The sequence below is a fragment of the Oryx dammah genome, unplaced genomic scaffold, assembly GCF_014754425.2.
Source record: "Oryx dammah isolate SB20612 unplaced genomic scaffold, SCBI_Odam_1.1 HiC_scaffold_2, whole genome shotgun sequence".
In the NCBI taxonomy this organism is placed as follows: Eukaryota; Metazoa; Chordata; class Mammalia; order Artiodactyla; family Bovidae; genus Oryx; species Oryx dammah.
In genome coordinates this window covers 46,454,973-46,481,938 of record NW_024070186.1, presented here as the reverse complement: position 1 = coordinate 46,481,938, position 26,966 = coordinate 46,454,973, and the positions used below count along the sequence as shown (strand labels likewise).

Genomic DNA, 26,966 nt, shown 5'->3' with positions numbered 1-26,966 from the left:
GGCTTTTCAGCTCCTCTTTACTTTCTACCATAAGGGTGGTGTCATCTGCATATCTGAGGTTACTGATATTTCTCCCAGCAATCTTGATTCCAGCTTGTGCTTCTTCCAGTCCAGCGTTTCTCATGATGTACTCTGCATATATGTTAAACAAGTAGGGTGACAATATACAGCCTTGACATACTCCTTTCCCTATTTGGAACCAGTCTGTTGCTCCATGTCCAGGTCTAACCATTGCTTCCTGACCTGCATATAGGTTTCTCAAGAGGCAGGTCAGGTGGTCTGGTATTCCCATCTCTTTCAGAATTTTCCACAGTTTATTGCGGTTCACACAGTCAAAGGCTTTGGCATGGTCAATAAAGGAGAAATACATGTTTTTCTGGAACTCTCTTGCTTTTTTGATGATCCAGCGGATGTTGGCAATTTGATCTCTGGTTCCTCTGCCTTTTCTAAAACCAGCTTGAACATCTGGAAGTCCACAGTTCACGTACTGCTGAAGCCTAGCTTGCAGAATTGTGAGCATTACTTTACTAGCATGTGAGATGAGTGCAATTGTGCAGTAGTTTGAGCATTCTTTGGCATTGCCTTTCTTTGGGATTGGAATGAAAACTGATCTTTTCCAGTCCTGTGGCCACTGCTGAGATTTCCAAATTTGCTGGCATACTGAGTGAAGCACTTTCACAGCTTCATATTTCAGGATTTGAAATAGCTCAACTGGAATTCCATCACTCCATTAGCTTTGTTCATAGTGATGCTTTCTAAGGCCCACTTGACTTCACATTCCAGGATGTCTGGCTCTAGGTGAGTGATCACACCATCATGATTATCTGGGTTGTGAAGCTCTTTTTTCTACAGTTCTTCTGTGTATTCTTGCCACCTCTTCTTAATATCTTCTGCTTCTGTTAGGTCCATATCATTTCTGTCCTTTATTGAGCCCATCTTTGCATGAAATGTTCCCTTGGTAGCTCTAATTTTCTTGGAGAGATCTCTAGTCTTTCCCATTCTGTTGTTTTCCTCTATTTCTTTGCATTGATCGCTGAGGAAAGCTTTCTTATCTCTCCTTGCTATTCTTTGGAACTCTGCATTCAGATGCTTATATCTTTCCTTTTCTCCTTTGCTTTTCACTTCTCTTCTTTTCACAGCTACTTGTCAGGTCTGTCAGGTCTCCTCAGACAGCCATTTTGCTTTTTTGTATTTCTTTTTCTTGGAGATGGTCTTGACCCCTGTCTCCTGTACAATGTCACAAACCTCAGTCCATAGTTCATCAAGCACTCTGTCTATCAGATCTAGGCCCTTAAATCTATTTCTCACTTCCACTGTATAATCATAGGGATTTGATTTAGGTTATACCTGAATGATCTAGTGGTTTTCCCACTTTCTTCAATTTAAGTCTGAATTTGGCAATAAGGAGTGCATGATCTGAGCTACAGTCAGCTCCCAGTCTTGTTTTTGCTGACTGTATAAAGCTTCTCCATCTTTGGCTGCATAGAATATAACCAATCTGACTTCAGTGTTGACCATCTGGTGATGTCCATGTGTAGAGTCTTCTCTTGTGTTGTTGGAAAAGGGTGTTTGCTATGACCAGTGCGTTCTCTTGGCAAAATTCTATTTGCCTTTGCTCTGGTTCATTCCGCATTCCAAGGCCAAATTTGCCTTTTACTCCAGGTGTTTCTTGACTTCCTACTTTTGCATTCCAGTCCCCTATAATGAAAAGGACATCTTTTTTGGGTGTTAGTTCTAAAAGGTCTTGTAGGTCTTCATAGAACCATTCAACTTCAGCTTCTTCAGTGTTACTGGTTGGGGGATAGGCTTGGATTACTGTGATATTGAATGGTTTGCCTTGGAAACGAACAGAGATCATTCTGTTGTTTTTGAGATTGCATCCAAGTACTGCATTCGGACTCTTTTGTTGACTTTGATGGCTACTCCATTTCTTCTAAGGGATTCCTGCCCACAGTAGTAGATATAATGGTCATCTGAGTTAAATTCACCCATTCCAGTCCATTTTAGTTCGCTGATTCCTAGAATGTCGACGTTCACCCTTGCCATCTCTTGTTTGACCACTTCCAGTTTGCCTTGATTCATGGACCTGACATTCCAGGTTCCTATGCAATATTGCTCTTTACAGCATCGGATCTTGCTTCTATCACCAGTCACATCCACAACTGGGTATTGTTTTTGCTTTGGCTCCATCCCTTCATTCTTTCTGGAGTTATTTCTCCACTGATCTCCAGTAGCATATTGGGCACCTACTGACCCGGGGAGTTCCCCTTTCAGTATCCTATCATTTTGCCTTTTCATACTGTTCATTGGGTTCTCAAGGCAAGAAAACTGAAGTAGTTTGCCATTCCCTTCTCCAGTGGACCACATTCTGTCAGACCTTTCCACCATGACCCCCCGCCTTGGGTGGCCCCACACGGCATGGCTTAGTTTCATTGAGTTAGACAAGGCTGTGGTCCTAGTGTGATTAGAATGACTAGTTTTCTGTGAGTATGGTTTCAGTGTGTCTGCCCTCTGATGCCTCTCACAACACCTACCGTCCTACTTGGATTTCTCTTACCTTGGATGTGGGGTATCTCTTCACACCTGCTCCAGCAAAGCGCAGCTGCTGCTCCCTACCTTGGACGAGGGGTATCTCCTCAAGGCCGCCCTTCCTGACCTTGAACGTGGAGTAGCTCCTCTTGGCCCTCCTTTGCCCACATAGCTGCCTCTCCTGGGAAGTGGGGTTGCTCCTCTCAGCCGCTGCCCCAACCTCGGACATGGGGTAGCTCCTCTCGGCCGCTTCTGTGCCGATGCAACCTGGCACTCTCGGTCGCCACCTCTGACCTTGGGCGAGGGGTAGCCCCTCTTGGCCACGCTTCTGCGCGGTCCGTAGCATACAAAATAGTTTCACTGTCCTCAAACCCTCCATGCCCTACCTATTATCCTTCCCTCTTATCCTTGCAACCACTGATTTCTTTACTATCTCCACAGTCTTGCCTTTTCCAGAATGCCATATAGTTGGAATCATCCAGTCTATGGACTTTTTAGATTGGCTTTTTTCAAACAGTTATAGACCTCCTTTCAATTTTTTTAATGTTCTTTCCATGTGTTTAGACTTGGTCACTCTCCAGTGTTCTCAAGTAGCTATTTTGTCCAGAATTTATAATTGTTATCTGTGGGAAATCTGATCTAATTAGATCTAATATGATCAGTCATTAACAGAAGATAAAGTTTTAAAATACAAATTTGTACATTTAACAGGAATAACCAGACTTCCGGCCACTGTTCAAGACTGACATATCAGAGCTTATCTTGGATCAGGCTTATAATTATTGAATTTTGGGGTTGGAATAGATTTTAATGGTCATCTAAAGAAATAATAGGTTTAAAATTAATCATAATTCCCGTCACATAAAATGAAATATCATTATTCTATTACTTATGATGTACAATTTACAGAAAAAGGATGGTTATATTTTAAATATATTAACAAACCTGTCAAGGCTGTTTCACTTATTGATTTAATTTGTAGAAAAACTTCTCTCTTCAGTGAAGTCCAGTTTTTTAAATGATCATATACTTCATTTTTAATACTGTTTAGCTCCCTTTTAGTAAAAGTAAGTAATGCAAGAGCCTTAGTCCAGAAATATTTGTATTCCGTCAATCTCTGACTGTAAAGTAGTAAAGAAAAATTAGGATTTAAAAAAATAGCAGGCATAATAACAAATATTTTTTTAAAAATTTCTTTGAAAAATGGTTTTACAGTAACCATATAATCTAACCACTCAAATGGAGACAATTTTGAAAGTGAAAGGAGGTGCTAGCTACATTATGCCAAGACAACATATAAACAGGATATTCCAGAAAGACTGAGGTAATATGATCACCCCAATTCATTTCCATTCTGTTGTTATTTTTAACTCTAAATAAAGATGGCTAACTATCCTCTTATACATTTTTTTCTATTATTCTTTAAAAATTAACAGCAAACATTTGAAGAAAATTAAGTCAAAAGTGACTCAGTCACTGAGCCTAAAAGAGAATCTCACATTTGTAGACAGCATTCTTCCTGTGCTATGGCCCTATAGCAGTATAAAACATGGGGTAATAATAAGTGAAACTTTTTAAGTGACTGATCCAGTGCTTCTGCTTCATCAAATGCCACAACTCAAAGTAACCACATGTGTTTTGTCATCCCAGTGATTTTTATTACTTCAGATGTCCTGGCTAACATTTACCTAACAGATCAGGCAAGATGCAAACAGATCTGAGTGTTATCAGAAAAAGAAGAGGACTGAAGCCATGGCAGTTAATTATTTTGTTAATATTTATCTCCCTAAGTAGACTAAGACCTATTATGCAGAGAGTGTGTCTGTCTTGTTCATCACAGTCTCCCTAGCACTTAGCACAGTACCTACCACATAGTATATACTCAATACATACTGATGAATGAATGAATGATTGAAAAAAAATCACTCAGTTGAGGGATAAAGAAGTAAGAAGTACTGAGGATAAAATACTGGGCAACACCAATATTTATGGGAATAAAACAGAAAAGAATCTCTCAAAGGAGACGAGGTAGGAGCAATCAGTGTGTCAGGAAAAAAACAAAAACAAAAGGATAATGTCTGAAAGGTCAGGGGTAAGAGAATTTAAAGAAAGAGTAGTGGTCAGTATTTTAGTCCTCAGATAAAGGCTGAACAGTCCTTTATGCCTGGTATTGAGGAGGCCTTTGGCAATTTCAAAGGTGTCAGGTAGGAAAAGACTGAGCAGTAAAGCAGAAATGAGGAAATAGTTATGTGCAATCAAGAACCTTGACTGAGGCAACAAGGAGAGAAAGAAGATCCACAGTAGAATAGTTTGTTAGGATGGGAGACACCTGAGTGTGTACATAGCTGAGTAGGAGTGCAGTCACAGAGACTAAAACACATGCAAGAGATGTGATCATCTCTTGTGCAAAGAGGTAGAAAGGACAGATGTAAAACAAAGGCTGAAAGATTAGCCTTTGTTAGGAAGAAGGGTGGTGTCATTTTGTGTGGTCAATTACTAAGGTCTATGTGAGTGACCAAAAGCCATAGGGGTTCCTCAGTCAAAGAAAGGGTGGGGTGAGGGAGGAATGGATTGGGAGGTTGGGTTAGCAGATGCAAGCTATTACGTATAGAACAGATAAACAATAAGGTCCTACTATATAGCACAGGTGGAGAAGGCAATGGTACCCCACTCCAGTACTCTTGCCTGGAAAATCCTATGGACGGAGGAGCCTGGTAGGCTGCAGTCCATGGGGTCGCTAAGAGTCGGACACAACTGAGAGACTTCACTTTCACTTTTCACTTTCATGCATTAGAGAAGGAAATGGCAACCCACTCCAGTGTTCTTGCCTGGAGAATCCCAGGGACGGGGGAGCCTGGTGGGCTGCCATCTATGGGGTCGCACAAAGTTGTACACGACTGAAGTGACTTAGCAGCAGCAGCATATATCACAGGGAACTATAGTCAATATCCTGAGATAAACCATAATGGAAAAGAATACAAAAAGAGAATGTATATATACATATATAATTAAGTCACTTTCCTTTATAGCAGGAATTAGCATAACACTGTAAATCACTCAAACCTCAGTTAAAAAAAAAAAAAATCAAAGAGTCCATATAGATCACTAAATCAAGGGGCCCAATAGTGAGAATGGGGTTTTGATCATAAAGCCAGTAAATGGTAAGAAAAAGAGATAAGAACTATGAACTAAGTAAAGATTAAGCGACTAATGGGCCCAATGTAAGGTGCTGAGAGCAAGCAATGTACCTGGGGGTCAAGGCCTAGAGAGATATTTAATAGAAGAATGTTGTGGATGCATGTGCTTCTGCAGGGAAAAGGGCAGGAAACAGAAAATTCAAGCTTCTTAAATAAGAGCATTTCCATCACATTTTGTAGAGCCTAGATCTTACATGATCGGTGTGGATAGAAGGATGGCTTTGTTCTAAAAGGTGACTGCAAAAATTAGGTTTAAAAGTGTGTACTTATTTGTAGATTGAGAAAAATCATTATAAAAACAATCGTAAATGTTAATAAATCCCATCAATGTAACAAAATACCAAAACATGATATAACTTTTAAGTAAGTAACAGCTCTACAATATTTTTTGCCTACAATTTTTGGCTACATGCTTCACAAGCACCTTTTCATATGAGAACCACTGTATAATAATACTTTATGCAGAGAGAATATAAAAATTATACAGCTTTTCATCTAGCATGGCCATTAGTTTTATTATCAGTGGTAATTTAGAAAGATTCTTTTAGCTTTAGAGTCCATTATTGGTAATATCATTTAAATATTAAGCATTGTCAAATTTGAAAAAATCCTTATGAAAATCTTTCATATATGATAAATTTTTGGAATTTCAAGTTTTATCGGAAAATGACATCTTAAATTATCTTTGAAATGATGAAACTAATGAACCAGTTTATCTCAGATGTCCTGAAATAGTATACCATGATTCTATGCTATATTCAGTAACGTAGCAGCTTTTGTCAAGTCAGCAAGAAACCTAAATCTTTCTCCTCAATGTATTCAAATTTTGAACTCCTCTTCATTGAATGGATTACAAAAGAATCCAAGAAATTTTATTGAAAATGTATCTCTTATGATGTAATCTAAAAAGAAGTTAAAATTTGTTTCTTCATGACAATAATTTCTATTGTTTAAATTGTTCATCTTCATTGCTTTTATTTCATTAAAAAAATTCATATACACCCTGATTTTTAATCTTCAATGTCTTGCTTGTGTAATTAAAGCAGTCTAAAATGTCTTTCTAAATGGCAGTTACGATGTATATTCCCAACTTGACTTTCCTTTTCAGATCCCCCAAATGCCAGTGACTATCCCAAAGTAAGATAAGGGAAATCATAACACAGAGACAGAGTTTTTACAATTTAAATTTATCCTACAATTTAAAACCAACCTACTTTTGCCAGGGCCACTACCAGAAGCTTGGCGGGGGGCGGGGCTCTGAAACTTAAGTATCATTTGAGTCACAGGAAATATGCCTGTATTGATAACTTTTAATTCACTTCCTGAAATATATAAGGCAAGACACATAGCTGCTGAGAGATAAGTAGCACAAAGAATTTTAAGCAGAAATTGAGGATTTAGAATAGTATTGGGGAAACTGAGGACCTGGTGTTTAACAACCTATATGTAGATATAAAGATGAGGATTTTAAGGGTAAATAAGCAGCGGTAAAAGTAGCTAGAGTACTGGTAAAGTCCTTTATAGAGAACAATTGAACATGAAAACAAGATGAACTTAGATCCTTACTTTACATCATTCACAAAAATTAAAATGGATCACTGACTTAAATTTAAGAGCTAAAACTCTAAAACCTTTAGAACAAACTACTGGAAAAAATCTTGTGACCTTTGGTTAAGCAGAGTTCTTAGATACATTACCAAAAGCACAATTCATAAAAGAGAACATTGATTAAATTGTATTCCACTGAAAATAACAACTTTTGTTCTTCAAAAAGACACAATTATGAAAATGAAAATATATGCCACAGCCTGGGAGAAAAATTTGCAAATCATATTTCAAATAACAGACTTGTAACAAGAACATACAAAGAACTCTTACAATCTGATAACAAGAAAACAAACCAGTGAAAAAATAGACAAAATATTTTAATATATTTCAGCAAACAACCATGCAAATGGTTAATAAACATATGAAAATATGCCCAACACCATTAGTCATTTCGGAAACACATATCAAAGCACAATGAAGTACAATTTCACAGCTTCTAGAATGGCTATTATAAAAAAAGACAATAAAAAAAGTTGGCAAGAACAAAGAAAAAGTAGAATCTTCATTCCTGGTAGGAATATAGGTAAAGCCACTTTGCAAAATAATTTGGTAGTTTCTTAAGAGTTAAATATCAATTTACCATCAGTTGTTCAGTTCAGTTCAGTCACTCAGTTCAGTTCAGTTGTGCAGTTTGGGTTCAGTTTACCCAAATTCATGTCCATTGAGTCGGTGATGCCATCTAACCATCTCATTCTCTGTCCTCCCCTTCTCCTCCTGCCTTCAATCCTTCCCAACATCAAAGTCTTTTCAAATGAGTCAGCTCTTCACATCAGGTGACTGAAGTATTGAAGTTTCAGCTTCAACATCAGTCCTTCCAATGAACATCCAGGACTGGTCTCCTTTAGGATGGACTGGTTGGATCTCCTTGCAGTCCAAGGGACTCTCAAGAGTCTTCTCCAACACCACAGTTCAAAAGCATCAATTCTTCGGCACTCAGCTTTCTTTATACTCCAACTCTCATATCCATACATGACCACTGGAAAAACCATAGCCTTGACTAGACAGACCTTTGTTAGCAAAGCAATGTCTCTGCTTTTTAATATGCTGTCTAGGTTAGTCATAACTTTCCTTCCAAGGAGTAAGCGTCTCTTAATTTCATCGCTGCAGTCACCATCTGCAGTGATTTTGGAGCCCAAGAAAATAAAGTCAGCCATTGTTTCCACTGTTTCCCCATCTATTTGCCATGAAGTGATGGGACCGAATGCCATGATCTTCGTTTTCTGAGTGTTGAGCTTCAAGCTAACTTTTTCACTCTCTTCTTTCACTTTCATCAAGAGGCTCTTTAGTTCCTCTTCACTCTCTGCCATAAGGGTGGTGTCATCTGCATATCTGAGGTTACTGATATTTCTCCCAGCAATCTTGATTCTATCTTGTGCTTCTTCCAGCACAGCATTTCTCATGATGTACTCTGCATATAAATTAAACAAGCAGGGTGACAATATACAGCCTTGACATACTCCTTTTCCTATTTGGAACCAGTCTGTTGTTCCATGTCCAGGTCTAACCATTGCTTCCTGACCTGCATATAGGTTTCTCAAGAGGCAGGTCAGGTGGTCTGGTATTCCCATCTCTTTCAGAATTTTCCACAGTTTATTGCAGTTCACACAGTCAAAGGCTTTGGCATGGTCAATAAAGCAGAAATACATGTTTTTCTGGAACTCTCTTGCTTTTTTTGATGATCCAGCAGATGTTGGCAATTTGATCTCTGGTTCCTCTGCCTTTTCTAAAACCAGCTTGAATATCTGGAAGTTCACGGTTCATGTATTGCTAAAGTGTGGCCTGGAGAATTTTGAGCATTACTTTACTAGTGTGTGAAATGGTGCAATTGTGCAGTAGTTTGAGCATTCTTTGGCATTGCCTTTCTTTGGGATTGGAATGAAAACTGACCTTTTCCAGTCCTGTGGTCACTGCTTTTCCAAATTTGCTGACACCTTGAGTGCAGCACTTTCACAGCTTCATCTTTTAGGATTTGAAATAGCTCAACTGGAATTCATCACCTCCGCTAGCTTTGTTCGTAGTGATGCTTTCTAAGGCTCACTTGACTTCACATTCCAGGGTGTCTAGCTCTAGGTGAGTGATCACACCATCATGATTATCTGGGTCATGAAGCTCTTTTTTCTACAGTTTTTCTGTGTATTCTTGCCACCTCTTCTTAATATCTTCTGCTTCTGTTAGGTCCATACCATTTCTGTCCTTTATTGAGCCCATCTTTGCATGAAATGTTCCCTTGGTATCTCTAATTTTCTTGAAGAGATCTCTAGTCTTTCCCATTCTGTTCTTTTCCTCTATTTCTTTGCATTGATCGCTGAGGAAAGCTTTCTTATCTCTCCTTGCTATTCTTTGGAACTCTGCACTCAGATGCTTATATCTTTCCTTTTCTCCTTTGCTTTTCACTTCTCTTCACAGCTACTTGTCAGGTCTCCTCAGACAGCCATTTTGCTTTTTTGCATTTCTTTTTCTTGGGGATGGTCTTGACCCCTGTCTCCTATACGATGTCATGAACATATGTCCGTAGTTCATCAGGGAATCTGTCTATCAGATCTAGGCCCTTAAATCTATTTCTCACTTCCACTGTATAATGATTAGGGATTTGATTTAGGTCATACCTGAATGGTCTAGTGGTTTTCCATACTTTCTTCAATTTAAGCTTGAATTTGGCTTTTTTTTTAATTTTTTTAAAATAAATTTATTTATTTTAATTGGGGCTAATTACTTTACAATATTATATTGGTTTTGCCATACATCAACATGAATCTACCACGGGTGTACATGTGTTCCCCATCTTGAACCCCCTTTCCACCTCCCTCCCCATAACTAAGGAGTTCATGATCTGAGTGATACTCAGCTCCTGGTCTTATTTTTGCTTATTGTATAGAGTTTCTTCATCTTTGGTTGCAAAGAATATAATCAATCTGATTTCAGTGTTGACCATCTGGTGTTGTCTATGTTTAGAGTCTTCTCGTGTTGTTGGAAGAGGGTGTTTGCTATGACCAGTGCATTCTCTACAACTCAGTAGTTCTGAATTATTGATACTTAGGTATTTACTCAAAAGAAATGAAACATACATCCACATAAAGTATGTGAATGTTTACAGTAGCAGTATTCTACCAACAAGCAGAAACAATCCAAATGTCTCTCAACTAATAAATGCTAACAAATGTCTCTCAACTAATAAAAATAAAATGTGGTAAATTCATACAATGGAATACCATTTAGCAATGAAAAGGAAAAAAATACAGCATAGATGAACCTCAAAAATATCAGTGAAAGATATCAGATATAAAAGAACACATTGTAGGATTCCATGTAACTGAATTGTTCAGAAAAGTACAAATCTATAAAAACAGGAAGAAGATAAGTAATTGCCTAGGATTGGTGATAAAGATAGAGATTGACTGCAAATGGCATGAGGGTCTCCTCAGGATTACTCAAATATTCCAATATTGGAAGTGGTAATGGTTGCACAATTCAGTAGGTTTACTAAAAATCATTACATTATCCACTTAAAAGGTTGTGGATTTTGTAGTTTGTAATCTATATCTCAAAAAGCTATTTAAATATATAAGGTTATTAACTACAGTATCAAGGGTAGAAAACAAAGAGAAGTCTGAAATGGTTGGGAGAATCAGAAAAAAAGTAAATACTAGAAGTCTTAATGTGGCTGAACAGTTGTTGTGAAAGTGAGAGATTTGGGGAGTTGGCTTAAAAGTTTCAGAAATGACAGACTCTGGATTTATTTACAATTAAGAAAAATTAAAGGATAAGTGTATTTCAAACAATTTATAGAAGATTCACAATAGGAATCCTTTAAAAGTAAGCATTAGTCTAAAACATTTCAAATATAGATTGATTTGGAATATTGGAGTTATACACATGCATGCATGCTGAGTTGCTTCAGTCATGTCCAACTCTTTGCAATCTTATGGACCGCAGCCTGCTAGGCTCCTCTATCCATGGGGTTCTCCAAGCAAGAATACTGGAGTGGGGTTGCCATTCCCTCTTTACATAAAGTGAAGTATACCTATATTTCACACTGGTTTTTTTTTTTTTTTATTCTGTATTGGTTTTGCCATACATTGACATGAATCCACCACAGGTGTACATGCATTCCCAAACCTGAACCCCCCTCCCACCCCCCTCCCCACAACATCTCTCTGGGTCATCCCCGCGTACCAGCCCCAAGCGTGCCATATCCTGCATTGGAAATAGACTGGCAATTAGATTCTTACATGATATTATACATGTTTCAATACCATTGTCCCAAGTCATCTCACCCTCTCCCTCTCCCACTGAGTCCAAAAGTCCGTTATACACATCTGTGTCTTTTTTGCTGTCCTGCATACAGGGTCATCATTGCCATCTTTCTAAATTCCATATATATGTGTTAGTATACTGTATTGGTGTTTTTCTTTCTGGCTTACTTCACTCTGTATAATCGGCTCCAGTTTCATCCATCTCATCAGAACTGATTCAAATGTATTCTTTTTAATGGCTGAGTAATACTCCATTGTGTATATGTACCACAGCTTTCTTATCCATTCATCTGCTGATGGACATCTAGGTTGTTTCCATGTCCTGGCTATTATAAACAATGCTGCTGTTTTTTAATATCTATTTTACAGGTTTTCAAAAGTTAATTTCCATTCTCAAAAGACATTTTAGTCTAAATAGCAGATGTGCTGAGCTAACTGAGGCAAACCACAGATACTCCTCCTCATCACCCCTTTGCAAGAGACAGGTTGGAAATGATGTCAGGGAAAATACAAAGCATGAAGAACACTTTGTTGCAGGCTAGATGATTAAACCAGATCACAATTAAGCAAATGAGAGGATAATTTAAAAAGAGCAAAGTGACTCAAAGACATAATTCACTAATCTCTTGAAAGTTCTTTTTGGGCTCCACAGGTAAAGACGATTACATCTGAGTAGCTAAAGCTCAAGCTTCTTTTTCTTACCACCTTAAGACAGAAAATTATAAGCTCCTTTTCTTTATCCACAGCAAACTCAAAGTTTTATGTTCTAGTAGATACTTTTAAAATAATCAGTAAACTAGTTTAAAATGAGCCTTTAGTAAGGCAACAAAATCACTGAACTCTACAACTTTGGGTTTGATTTTATTTCCACCTGACTGCTCTTTGCCATGCCATGCACCTACTACTGAGAGCATTAATAAAACAAGTAATTACCTTTATTCATCAGTCACAAACTTTATTTACATTGTGTCTAGTTATATGGTTACTTTCAAAAGTTTTAGTATGCTACTTTTTAAAATAAATCAGATCCCATACTCCCAATTAGGAGAAGGCAATGGCACCCCACTCCAGTACTCTTGCCTGGAAAATCCCATGGATGGAGGAGCCTGGTAGGCTGCAGTCCATGCTAAGGGTTGGACACGACTGAGCGACTTCCGTTTCACTTTTCACTTTCATGCATTGGAGAAGGAAATGGCAACCCACTCCAGTGTTCTTGCCTGGAGAATCCCAGGGACGGGGGAGCCTGGTGGGCTACCCTCTATGGGGTCGCACAGAGTCAGACACTACTGAAGTGACTTAGCAGCAGCTGCATACTCCCAATTTGTGATCTTTTAGCTAGAAATATAAGGAAATGGCAACCCACTCCAGTATTCTTGCCTGGAGAATTCCATGGACGAGCATGGAGGGCTGCAGTCCATGGGGTCACAAAAAATCGGACATGACTAAGTGACTTTCACTTTCATATAAAAATCATAGATCATTTGAAAGCATTTGAAAAAATAACCAGTAAAATGATGACAAAATTAGAACACAGAATAAAAATAGCATTTAAAGATGTATAAGTTTCAAGAATTTAAAATACTACGAATTACATGTAAAATGTAAATAATAAAGACTAGCTGTATCAGTCCACAATGGCCATAATATTCTGAAGCAGCATTAATTATCTAATTTAGTCCTAGTCTAACCTTTGAAATGTAGTCAATCCTGCCGTCCATAATGGCATTTATGGATAAAAAAATGGGTTTCCCTAGCAGACTTGGGTGAAAGCTATTGTTGGAGCCAAGATTGAATATTGATGGTCCTGACTAAAATGGAGAGTTGAGGTCACCTGGGTGGTATCCTGCTGGTTCAATATAGATTTCTAGGAAAAGACAGAGATTTCTGATGACAAAAGTTACCATCTGTTTTGTGAGTAGACTCATTCATTCATTCAAACATCAGTTTTGTGTAAGGTATTAATGAAACATAGATGGTTAACAGGTTTTCACCAGACACTCCATATAAATTATTAGTCAGATCATTTTTTTAACAGAAAAATATTCTTAAGAATAACTAGTAGTTTGGAAAAAATAAGAACATTAAAAATATTCACCTGGCATATTATTGTAGTCAACCTGAACCTGTGTCTATTTGTAATATTCATTTAACTTATTCCACTTTTCTAAGAGCTAAAAGTTACTCAATTTGAAAACTAATCATTCTTTTTGATATGTGCAATATATTTATTTTTTAAAAAATACTTCCTATTTTCTTTAGAATGTTGGGTTTTACCTTTAGTAATTATAAACCCTCTGAAGACTATATAAAAACAGATTTAACACCTTTTATGTTGGAAACTTCTAAATTTAGAAGTCTATTACTATCCAGTTAGAAAATTTCTCCATTCTATTCTTTTCATGTCACTGAACTATCACGAGATCACATGCACCAAGAAATACTGGTCAAGAGGAAAATGAATTCGTTACTGTGCTTTCATTCTAAATGACCCTGAAAATAAGAACAAGGTGTTTGCCTGATTTAAATGTTACTGGCAGGATTTCCCTAGTTGTCCAGTGGTTAAGAATCCACCTACCAATGCAGAGGGCATGGGTTCTTTGGTTTCTGATTTTGGAAGATCCCACATTCTTCTGAGAAACTAAGCCTGTGCGCCATACACTATTGAGCTCACAAGCTACAGCTACTGAAGCCCACACATGCTCTAGAGCCCTTGCTCCACAAGGAGAGAAGCCACTAGAATGAGAAGCTCCCACAACTGCAACAAGGACTCAGCACGTGCCCTTCAGCCCCCCCCAAAAGAGGTTACCAGTGAAAATATTCAGTTGACATAATAGCTTTCAAAAAGTGTTTACATTTTTAGCAACACTATAATATTAAGCTATATAAAAACAGAAACTATATTATTAAAATGTGTTTGAATATTTCTAAACAGTATTAAATAAGTGTATCTTTTCAATACTATAACTTTCCATTGTTTTTAAAGGTAATTTTACTTACCTGAAGATTTGTGATTGTTTTTGTTTAATTTTTAACTCCTGTTGCAACTGACTCAATTCTTTCTGTACCCTCTGAAATTCATCTTGGTAACTTTTTAACTTCATGCTTGCATCTTGAATCCTAAAAATATAAATAAATAACAATTATTATAAATCTTAATATTTCCTCATCAGTACTTTATAAAAATTTAGAACCATTTTTTTTCATTTCAGTACTATTTACAATAGCCAGGACAAGGAAGCAACCTAAATGTTCATCAGCAGAGGAATGGATGAAGATGTGGTACATATATACATGGAATATTACTCAGCCATAAAAAAGAACAAAATAATGCCATTTGCACCAACATGGATGGACCTAGAAATTGTTATACTGAATGAAGTCAGACACGGAAAGACAAATATCATATAATATCACTTATATGTGGAATGTAGAAAAAGTGTATAAATGAACTTAGTTACAGAACAGAAGCAGAGTCATAGATATAGAAGACAAACATACAGTTACCAGGGAATGAGGAGGGGGAGAAATAAATTGGGAGGTTGGGATTGACATGTACACAGTACTATATAAAAAATATTGGGTTGGCCAAAACATTTGTTTAGGGTTTTCCATATCATCTTAGGGAAAAACCTGAATGAACATTTTGGCCATCTCAATAAATAACTAATAAGAACCTACTAAGAATCTGTGTACAGCACAGGTACTTCTACTCAATACTCTTAATGGTTATACTGGAAAATAATATTTTAAAATGAGTGGATATATGTATATGTACAACTGATTCATTTTGCTGTACACATGAAACTAATACAAGATCATAAATCAACTATATGCCAATAAAAATTTTAAAAATTAAATCCACTTTTAATAAAAATAAAAGGAGAAAACTACGCCTCTTTTATAGGCAAAGTGAATGTATAGAAAAAGTATAGAGAAAAACACGCTGCTGCTGCTAAGTCGCTTCAGTCGTGTCTGACTCTGTGCGACCCCATAGACAGCAGCCCACCAGGCTCCGCCATCCCTGGGGATTCTCCAGGTAAGAACACTGGAGTGGGTTGCCATTTCCTTCTCCAAAGCATAAAAGTGAAAAGTGAAAGTGAAGTTGCTCAGTCATTCCAACTCTTTGCAACCTCGTGGATTGCAGTCTCCCAGGCTCCTCTGTCCATGGGATTTACCAGGCAAGAGTACTGGAGTGGGTTGCCATTGCCTTCTCCAGAGAAACATGCCAAATAGCCATTATCCCTAGAGAGAGAGTAGAACTGACAGGCAGAGGAAATGCAACAAATATTGAAGGGAAGCATAACTTGTACTCTTTATCTTCTGTTTGAATTTTTGCAGTGAAAATGTATTTTTACTTGAAATACTAATTAAGATGTACCTAAACAAATAGTTTAACTTTTATCAAAGTAATACCTGTTAAATGTCAAATATTACTGAGTTAGAAAAAATATTAATCATTTGCTTTTATCCCAATTTTCCTGCCAAAAATAACTACTTGCAACTTTTTTCTTCTTATATTTACCTCTACATTATTAAATAACATACTTACACTGTTAGTTCTTAAATTTCGTTTTAGATATTACCTAGTGAATTACAAATCAGTTAAGATCTGGTTCTGCTACTTAACTGAGACCTGAATATGATGACTTAAATATACAGAAGTATATTATCTTACATAAGATGAACGTATTGGTAGCCAGTCCAATGCTGATATATGATAGCTTGAGTGTATCATCACAGCCCCAGGATCCTTTTAACTCTCTGGTCTGCTATAATTGGTGTGTGTTCATTATTCTCATGGTCTACGATAATGGCAAAAACACTGACCATTACTTTTCTATTCCAGACCACTAGCAGCAGAAGGCTCCTCTGTACCTTTCAAGATTTCCTGGAAGTACCTCTTTATACTTCTCCTGAACCTAAATATCTGACTGTTCCTAGCTGAAAGTGAATCTGAAAAATATAATTTTTAACTGGAAAGATTAACCCCCAGACATATCCATAATTCTATTACAAAGGAAGAAAGAAGAATGTAAGTTGGGATGGGTAGCTTGCAATCTCTAACACAATCCTAAAAAGAATTAACCCTCCTATATATACCTACACACCTACAGAGACATATACATATGCACACACCACACACACACACACATACACCACATACACACAGACAGCCTTCTTCCCCTCATCCTTCCAATATAGTTAAAATAATCTTTCTATCTAGTGTTGATATTATTCACTAGTGTGCTACATTTTATGCCATGATCACATTTTTTCTTTACCATATGTTTATTTTTATATAATCTAGTATTTAAAATTTTTTTTAATTATGAAAGTATGATAACATTTTTACAGGAGACTTGGAAAATACAGGACAAGGTTATATATAACCCATGTCCCTTATACCTCCTGCATTGGCAGGGGTGGAGCAGGAAAAATTTAAGATGAGCCTAGTACATTTTATGATGCCTGAAAGTAAGGAAGAGTTCAAGGGAAGACAGAGGCATGTTGAAAGGGCACAGGTGCCACATGAAAGAGCTCGTAATGGCTGAACTGGAATGACTGAGCAACAAAATATATAACTGTAATGTTGGGTTATAACCCACAAAATAAAAGTAAGTGAATCCATACTGACATTAACAAATAATTTAATAGTTAAATAGGAGAGAAGAAACAGTTGTTCCTTACAGAAAAACTCCGATTAAAAAATATAGAATGAATGAGAAAAAGAAAAAGCATTAGAAGAGAACAATAATAACTGCTGTAAGCAAAATCTATGTAAAAAGTAGGTGAAAGTTTAAGGAGAAATAGAATATTTGAATAGTCTCAAAGTTTCTACCCCCAAACATTTATTAATTATAAAGGGAAAAATAATAATTTTTCAATGGAGGAAGCTGGAAACACCACCTCAGCCAAGTGATCAAGGTTCAACATCATCTGCAAAAAAACATACTGAGGTTATATACACTTTGACTTGATATACTGGAAAGGGCACATCATTTCTGTAGCATTCTTGCTAAAAAATTAATAATCTCTATAAAATTATGGGTAAACATCAGATAAACCCAAATTGAGGGGATTCTACAAAACAACTGACCAGTTCTCTTCACAAACCTCCAGTCACAGAGGGTGTGGAGAGAAGGGAACCCTCCTACACTGTTGGTGGGAATGCAAACTAGTACAGCCACTATGGAGAACAGTGTGGAGATTCCTTAAAAAATTGCAAATAGAACTGCCTTATGACCCAGCAATCCCACTGCTGGGCATACACACGGAAGAAACCAGAAATGAAAGAGACACACGTACCCCAGTGTTCATCGCAGCACTGTTTATAATAGCCAGGACATGGAAACAACCTAGATGTCCATCGGCAGATGAATGGATAAGAAAGCTGTGGTACATATACACAATGGAGTATTACTCAGCCGTTAAAAAGAATACATTTGAATCAGTTCTGATGAGATGGATGAAACTGGAGCCGATTATACAGAGTGAAGTAAGCCAGAAAGAAAAACACCAATACAGTATATTAACACATATATATGGAATTTAGAAAGATGGCAATGATGACCCTGTATGCAGAACAGCAAAAAAAGACACAGGTGTGTATAGCGGACTTTTGGACTCAGTGGGAGAGGGAAAGGGTGAGATGATTTGGGAGAATGGCATTGAAACATGTATAATATCATGTAAGAATCTAATTGCCAGTCTATTTCCGATGCAGGATATGGCACGCTTGGGGCTGGTACGCGGGGATGACCCAGAGAGATGTTGTGGGGAGGGGGGTGGGAGGGGGATTCATGTTTGGGAACACATGTACACCCATGGTGGATTCATGTCAATGTATGGCAAAAGCAATACAGAATTGTAAAGTAAAATAAAAAATAAATTAAAAAAATAAAAAATAAATAAATTAAATTAAATTAAAAAAACAAAAAACAAAAAAAACCCAAAAACTTCCAGTCACAAAAGACAAAGAAAGATTGAGGAACTGTCACAGATCAAAGAAGATTAAAAAGATATGAGGTCTAAATGCAATCAGTGACCCCAAATTGAACTGTGAACTGGAAAAAAGATGTCAGTGGAAAAAATGATAAAAATCAAACAAAATCTGTAGGTTAGTTAATAGTATTATACCAATGCTAATTTCTTAGATTTTATAATTGTACCACATTTATGGAAGGTGTTAACATTGGAGGAGCTTGGTATATGAGAAAATGCTGTACTGTTTTTGCAACTTTCTATAAGTCTACAATTATTTCAAAATAAAAAGTTATAAAATCACTTGTATATATTTAATGAATAATTTGTACATGTGAATGCATCTGTGTTACAAACTATGTTGTAAAAAGGTGGATATACATTAAATTTTAGAAGTTATGCAATTTTTATATTAAAAAAATGAAACACCTTCATGGTCAATATTAGGGAAACATTAAGTTACCTATGTTCCTATGGAATACTATATTTAAAAAAAAAGAATGAAGTAGATCTCTCTGTCCTTGCATGGAAAGAATGCCAAGACTTAACAAGAAAAAAACAAAAAGCAAGTTATAATATACAGGTCAACAAGAGTTTCCAAACACTCCTGTGTGATTGTAAATTACACAACTACTTTGACTAAATAGTAGGATCTATGAAGCCTGGCCATGTGCATAATGCCATGACCCAGAATTTCCACACCTGGTACATATCCAATAGAAAAATGTGCTCAAATGTTTACCAAAGACATGCATACAAATGTTCATGGCAGCACTGATTTTAATAGCCCCAAAGTGTGAACACCCAAATGCTTATTCACAGCAGAATAGATAAATCCATCATGGTATATTAATACCATGGAAAACTGAACAGCAATAAGAATGAACGAACAGCAGTTACCCATAACAAGATGGGATGCATCTCGCAAACATAATGCTAAGTAAAGAAAATTAGGCAAAAGAATACACACCCTATTATTCCATTTACATAAAGTTCAAAAATAGGTAAAATTAATCCATGGTATTATAAGTCAATGCTAGTTTCCTTTAAGTGGGTGACTAAGATAAGTACAAGAGGGATTCTAGGGGGATGTCAATGTTCAGTTTCATGATCTGGGGGCTGATTACATAAGAAATTCACTTTGTGAAATTTACTTTTAGCTGTACATGTATTATTTGTGCATTTTTCTCTTATATATACTTCAATAAAAGTTTATAAAAATAAAATAGAATTAAAAAAGCACCTAATCTCATTATATGTGTTTATCTAAGGCTGATTAATCTCATTAGTATATCTGGGGGTTAAATGAAATTTATATAAACATTCCTTAATAAAACATGTGGAATATAGCCAATATTTTATAATAAGTGTAAATGGAGTATAATCTTTAAAATTGTATGAAAAATTAAATTCTTTTAAAAAGCCCATTGCAGCTATTACCAGAAAAGAATTCTAGGACTTCCCTGGTGGTTCAGTGGATGGGAGTCCACCTGCCAACGCAGGAGACACAGGTTTGATCACTGGTCCAGGAAGATTCCACATGCCGCAGAGCAACTCAGCCCATGAACCACAAGTACTGAGCCTGAGGTGTAGAGCCCACGAGCCACAACTTCTGAGCCTGTGTGCTGCAACTACTGAAGACTGTGTGCCTAGAGACTGTACTCCACAAGAGAAGCCACCATAACGAGAAGCCTATACACACAGTGAAGAGTAGCCCCCACCCAACTCACCACAACTAGAGAAAGCCGATACAAAAAAGAAAGAAAGAGACAAATACCCAGCACAGGCAAAAAAAAAAATAAATATTTTTTTAAAAAGAACTTGAAGATTTTTTTTTACATTTTCCTATTTGTAACTAGGAAAAGAATGCACATTAAAACTTTATAACGTCATATTCCCCAAATGAATATTACTTGTAAATCACATCTCAAGCCCTCTGACAACACTCCCTGAAAAGTTAGGTCACATTAGTTCACTCTGTTTTGTCTTTGCTAACGCTACTTTACTTCTTTCAATCAAACTGATATGGCTAAAAGTGGCATGCATGAAAGGTATTAATGTTCACTTTTATTGTATACATTATATTAAGTTTATGAAATAAATAATTCATAAAATATTTTAATCCAATATGTACTATGCAAGCACATGGTTTTCTCTAAGAGTCATAATTCTGCATGGAATTTGAACACTATGTTGATTGATGTGAGGACATGCTGTTGGCTAGTGAGAGGGTGTTCCTGAAAACAGTAAGACCAACAGCATGTTCTAGTGGACAGAGTCCTATACTGGGAGTTAGATGACTTGTATTATAATCCTTTTGCCAATGCAACCATGAGAATAACACAGTTATTACCCTTATCTATTTTCCAGTTTTTCTCTTAGCCAACTTGATTAAAATGGATTGTGGTAAGAATCACAGAGTTCTAAAACAAATTTGGGAAAGGTATTATTGTCTCTTCTTACATATTTTCATTTGGATCATTCTTTATCAGCGTTATTCATAATAAAAATATTCTAAAGGAAAATACTTTTAAATGTCCTTTTAACGTCCCTCCATTCTGTAGTCAAATGCTTTAGAAAAGACAACAAGAAAGCCAATCACATCATTGGGTATTTTACCACCTGAAACCTAAACTTCTTTTTGTCAAGGTTGAAGGATTCACTTATTTTTAGTCTTTCCATCAAACTGGTTTTGCAGCAATTTGAGATGACAGATGGAAGTTCAAGGTATGAAAAAAATAGAGTGGAGGATTTTCAGGATTGTGTCCTACCAAGATCTGACAGGAAAAGGCATCTAACTATCAAGGAAAATTAGAATTGCAACAGAGAAATCAATCAAAACAAGATAGTACTTCAAGAGTTCTTGGGAAATGGATTTTAGACATTGACATATGACTACCAGAAGTGGCTGCTGTAACCACTCTATTGGAATCAATCACTATCTAAATGCATCCAGAAAATTACATTACCTTTCCAGAAAACAGACAATGAGAGTGGGAAGCCCACGTATGTAGGTAGGTAAATCATGTAGGATTCAATTAAACTAGAAAGAATTCTTATTTTGCAGAGAAAAGTCAAAAGCACTCTGTAAAACCCCAGAGGCAGAACCCAAGTTCCTTTGCCTATTATCAGGACCTATGGCAACTTCAAAAATGTCAACAAGAGATTACACAGGATCGGAAATGTCACTAACATATAAGTTCTACTGTATAGAAGAGTAGCAATATTTAAGACAAAATTATTTGTGAACACAATTTCCTCTTGCGTGGCATTCTATTCCTTTTATTTTTAAAAATTAGTGTGATATTTATATCTTACTACAAAAGCTCTAATTTGGTTATCAAAATATATTCTTCTGCTAAAATAGTTTTACTTTTATCCTGAAGAGTCATTACCCTGGTTCAGTTCAATTCAGTTGCTCAGTATTGTCTGACTCTTTGCAACCCCATGGACTGAAGCACACCAGGCTTCCCTGTCCATCACCAAATCCTGAGCCTACTCAAACTCATGTCCATCGCGCTGGTGATGCCATCCAACCATCTCATACTCTGTCGTCCCCTCTCCTCCCGCCTTCGATCATTCCCAGCATCAAGGAGTTTTCCAATGAGTCAGTTCTTCCCATCAGGTGGCCAAAGTATTGGAGTTTCAGCTTCAGCATCAGTCCTTCCAATGAATATTCAGGACTGATTTCCTTTAAGACTTGCTGGATCTCCTTGCTGTCCAAGGGACTCTCAAGAGTCTTCTCCAACATCACATTTCAAAACAAAAATTCTTCGGCGCTCAGCTTTCTCTATAGTCCAAGTCTCACATCCATACATGACTACTGGAAAAACCAGAGCTTTGACTAGATGGACCTTTGTTGGCAAAGTAACGTCTCTGCTTTTTAATATGCTTTCTAGATTGGTCATAGCTTTTCTTCCAAGGAACAAGCGTCTTTTAATTACATGGCTGGAGTCACCATCTGCAGTGATTTTGTAGCCCAAGAAAATGAATTCTGTCAGTTTCCACTGTCTCCCCATCTATTCGCCATGAAGTGATGGGACCAGATACCATGATCTTAGTTTTCTGAATGTTGAGTTTTAAGCCAGTTTTTTCACCCTCCTCTTTCACTTTCATCAAGAGGCTCTTTAGTTCTTCTTCACTTTCTGCCATAAGGGTGGTGTCATCTGCATATCTGAGGTTATTGACATTTCTCCCAGCAATCTTGATTCCAGCTTGTGCTTTATCCAGCCTGACATTTTGCATGATGTACTCTGCATATAAGTTAAATAAGCAGGGTGACAATATACAGCCTTGACATATTCCTTTCCTGTTTGGAACCAGTCTGTTGTCCCATGTCCAGTCCTAACTGTTGCTTCTTGACCTGCATACAGAATCTCTAGAGGCAGGCCAGGTGGTCTGGTACTCCCATCACTTTAAGAATTGTCCACAGTTTGTTGTGATCCACACAAGTCAAAGGCTTTGGCATAATCAATAAAGCAAAAGTAGATTTTTTTTAGAATTCTTTTGCTTTTTCAATGATCCAGTGCATGTTGGCAATTTGATCTCTGATTTCTCTGCCTTTTCTAAGCCCATCTTGAACATCTGGAAGTTATCGGTTCACGTACTATTGAAGCCTGGCTTGGAGAATTTTGAGCATTACTTTGCTAGTGTGTGAGATGAGTGCAATTATGCAGTAGTTTGAATATTCTTTGGCATTGCCTTTCCTTGGGATTGAATGAAAACTGACTTTGTCCAGTCCTGTGACCACTGCTGAGTTTTCCAAATTTGCTGGCATATTGAGTGAAGCACATTCACAGCATCATCTTTCAGGATTTGAAATAGCTCAACTGGAATTTCATCACCTCCACTAGCTTTGTTCGTAGTGATGCTTTCTAAAGCCCACTTGACTTCACTTTCCAGGATGTCTGGCTCTAGGTGAGTGATCACACCATCATGATTATCTTGGTCGTGAAGATCTTTTTTGTACAGTTCTTCTGTGTATTCTTGCCATTTCTTCTTAATATCTTCTGCTTAATATCTTCTGCTTCTGTGTCCACACCATTTCTGTCCCTTATCGAGCCTATCTTTGCATGAAATGTTCCCTTGGTATCTCTAATTTTCTTGAAGAGATCTCTAGTTTTTCCCTTTCTATTGTTTCACTCTATTTCTTTGCATTGATCACTGAGAAAGGCTTTCTTATCTCTCCTTGCTATTCTTTGGAACTCTGCATTCAGGTGGATATATCTTTCCTTTTCTCCTTTGAGTTTAGCTTCTCTTCTTTCTCAGCTATTTGTAATGCCTTGTTAGACAACCATTTTGCCTTTTTGCATTTCTTTTTCTTGGGGATGGTCTTGATCACTGCCTCCTGTACAATGTCATGAACCTCTGTCCATAGTTCTTCAGGCACTCTGTCTCTCAGATCTAATCCCTTGAATCTAGCTGTCACTTTTACTGTATAATCATAAGGAATTTGATTTAGGTCATACCTGAATGGTCTAGTGGTTTTCCCTAGTTTCTTCAATTTAAGTCTGAATTTGGCAATAAGAAGTTCATGATCTGAGCCACAGTCAGCTCCTGCTCTTATCTTTGCTGACTGTATAGAGTTTCTCCATCTTTGGCTGCAAAGAATATAATCAATCTGATTTCAGTATTGAACATCTGATGATGTACATGTGTAGAGTCTTCTCTTGTGTTGTTGGAAGAGGGTGTTTGCTATGACCAGTGGATTGTACATTGACCCTGTACAATGAGTTCCTTAATAGTTTGACTCCTTCTGAAACCTGCTTGCCTTACTGAGTTAAGGATCAGGAATACTTAGCTTTGCTAATAGGAAAGGCTCTCAAAAGTCTAATATTAAAAGACTAATGTCTAAAATCTAAAACACATTCATATTCATTCCCTCCTCTTTCCTTTCCCTTCTGTCTCTCCCCACCCTCTCCCAACATGGTGAGAGAAAGATATCTTGCATTGTATTGAATCAACATTGCTTGCTAAATTAACCTCATGTGAGTTTTATTCAGTTTTTGATTATTCACTTATTTCCCCTCGGTCTCTTTAATATGCAGAGTGTATTAAAACAATAGATCTTCTTTTGACTAAATATGATAAGCTTCACTAGTAGTACAGAAACTGAAAATGGCTCAGTCGTGTCTTTGTAACCCCATGGACTATATACAATCCATGGAATACTCCAGGCCAGATTACTGGAGTAGGTAGCCTTTCCCTTCTCTGGGGGATCTTCCCAACCCAGGGATTGAACCCAGGTCTCCTGCATTGCAGGTGGATTCTTTACCAGCTGAGCCACAAGGGAAGCCCAAGAATACTGGAGTGGGTTGCCTATCCCTTTTCCAGCAAATCTTCCCAACACAGGAATCAAATGGGGGTCTACTGCATTGCAGGTTGATTCTTTACCAACTGAGCTATCAGGGAAGACCCTAGTGAAGAAACAGATGTTAAAACTCTAAACCCTGACTTAATGAAAAGCCAAGACACATATTTTAGAGTTGATGTATACACTTCACAAAACAGGCAAAATGTTTTACTGTATTTTTATTGAAAGTAAAGAAATAAAAGACAATTTACAGAAAAACTGAAATCTCCATTGTTTTAAAGTGTTCTTAATAAAATCACATTACTCATATAAAACACAGTTTTACATAATGGGCTTCTCTGGTAGCTCAGATGGTAAAGACTCTGCCTGCAATGCAGGAGACCTGGGTTCACTTCCTAGGTTGGGAAGGTCCCCTGGAGAAGGGCATGGCAACCCATTCCAAGTATTCTTCCCTGGAGAATTACATGGAGAGAGGAACCTGATGGGCTACAGTCCAGGGACTCATAAAGAGTTGGACATGATTGAGTGACTAACACTTTCACTTTCACTATCACTTTAAAGTACTCTAAATAAAAATTACCTATTTATTCTTTAATGCAAGAACTTAACATTTCTTACTTCCCTAACTGTTCTCTCCTAGTAGTTTTAGTAGCATAGTAGGCATTGATAAATATTCTTCTATTGACTGGGGGCTTCCCTGGTGGCTCAGAGGTTAAAGCGTCTGCCTCCAATGTGGAAGACCTGGGTTTGATCCCTGGGTCAGGAAGATCCCCTGGAGAAGGAAATGCTAACCCACTCCAGTATTCTTGCCTGGAGAATCCCATGGACAGAGAAGCCTGGTAGGCTACAGTCCAGGGGGTCACAAAGAGTCAGACATGATGAGCGACTTTAGTTTTAGTAGCATAGTAGGCATTGATAAATATTCTATTGATTAACCAACCCTAAAGGATGAACAAGCTATAAAATCCTTGGATATCATCTTTTTTCACTTACTAATAGTAGTTACCTACTATTTTGTCCACCTAATATAATTTTCTTTTGGGAATCATCAGTGCTTTATGCAAGAAATTGCCTCTTTCTACCCTACTCTTACAGTTTCAACCATTCATATGACTGTCACAGAAATTTCCATGTTCTTTGACCCAACCCCAGTGGCTTAGTGGAAGAAATATCTGCCCTAAACTGGGAAGAACTCTTCAGTTCAGTTCAGTTCAGTTCAGTCGCTCAGTCATGTCTGACTCTTTGCGACCCCATGAATCACAGCACGCCAGGCCTCCCTGACCATCACCATCTCCCAGAGTTCACTCAGACTCACGTCCATCAAGTCAGTGATGCCATCCAGCCATCTCATCCTCGGTCGTCCCCTTCTCCTTCTGCTCCCAATCCCTCCCAGCATCAGAGTCTTTTCCAGTGAGTCAACTCTTCACATGAGGTGGCCAAAGTACTGGAGTTTCAGCTTCAGCATCATTCTGTCCAAAGAAATCCCAGGGCTGATCTCCTTCAGAATGGACTGGTAGGATCTCCTTGCAGTCCAAGGGACTCTCAAAAGTCTTCTCCAACACCACAGTTCAAAAGCATCAATTCTTTGGCACTCAGCTTTCTTCACAGTCCAACTCACATCCATACATGACCACTGGAAAAACCAGAGCCTTGACTAGATGGACCTTCGTTGGCAAAGTAATGTCTCTGCTTATCCAGTATTATTTTCTTGGGCTATGTCCCATGGCTGTGTAACAGCAGGCAGTCTCTCTTAAGAATGAAAACCTAGGCACTGTGGGCAACAACTTTTCCTTTAACTAAAAAACTACAATCTGCAGTTTAAGAGAATAAAGGCAAAATACAAAGAAAAGCAGAAATGAAAGATCAAAAAAAGGAAAATCTTAGGGGTGGTGATGTTTTTGTTCAGGTTATTCCTTAAGCCTAGCTTCATAAATCCTTCCACTGTTCAAATTTTCCTTGAAATCTGTGATCTAGTAAACACTTTCTGTGTATGTTAGTTCAAGCTAGATTTTAATCACTTATGACCAAGAGTCTTAACTAATAGTGTTTGAGGACCAAATGCTTTATACCAATCCTTAAGAATAA

At 37.4% G+C, this 26,966-nt stretch overlaps 1 protein-coding gene across 1 annotated transcript in view; it reads right to left on the bottom strand.

Annotated features, from left to right (window-relative positions):
* LEKR1 (leucine, glutamate and lysine rich 1) overlaps window positions 1–26,966 on the bottom strand; it is a 227,900-nt gene that overhangs the window by 139,312 nt on the left and 61,622 nt on the right. The window contains exons 4-5 of the mRNA XM_040265281.1: window positions 14,585–14,704; window positions 3,475–3,650 (exon numbers count right to left, since the gene is read on the bottom strand). Coding sequence (XP_040121215.1) covers window positions 3,475–3,650; window positions 14,585–14,704 — 296 coding nt within the window. The remainder of the gene's footprint in view (window positions 1–3,474; window positions 3,651–14,584; window positions 14,705–26,966) is intronic.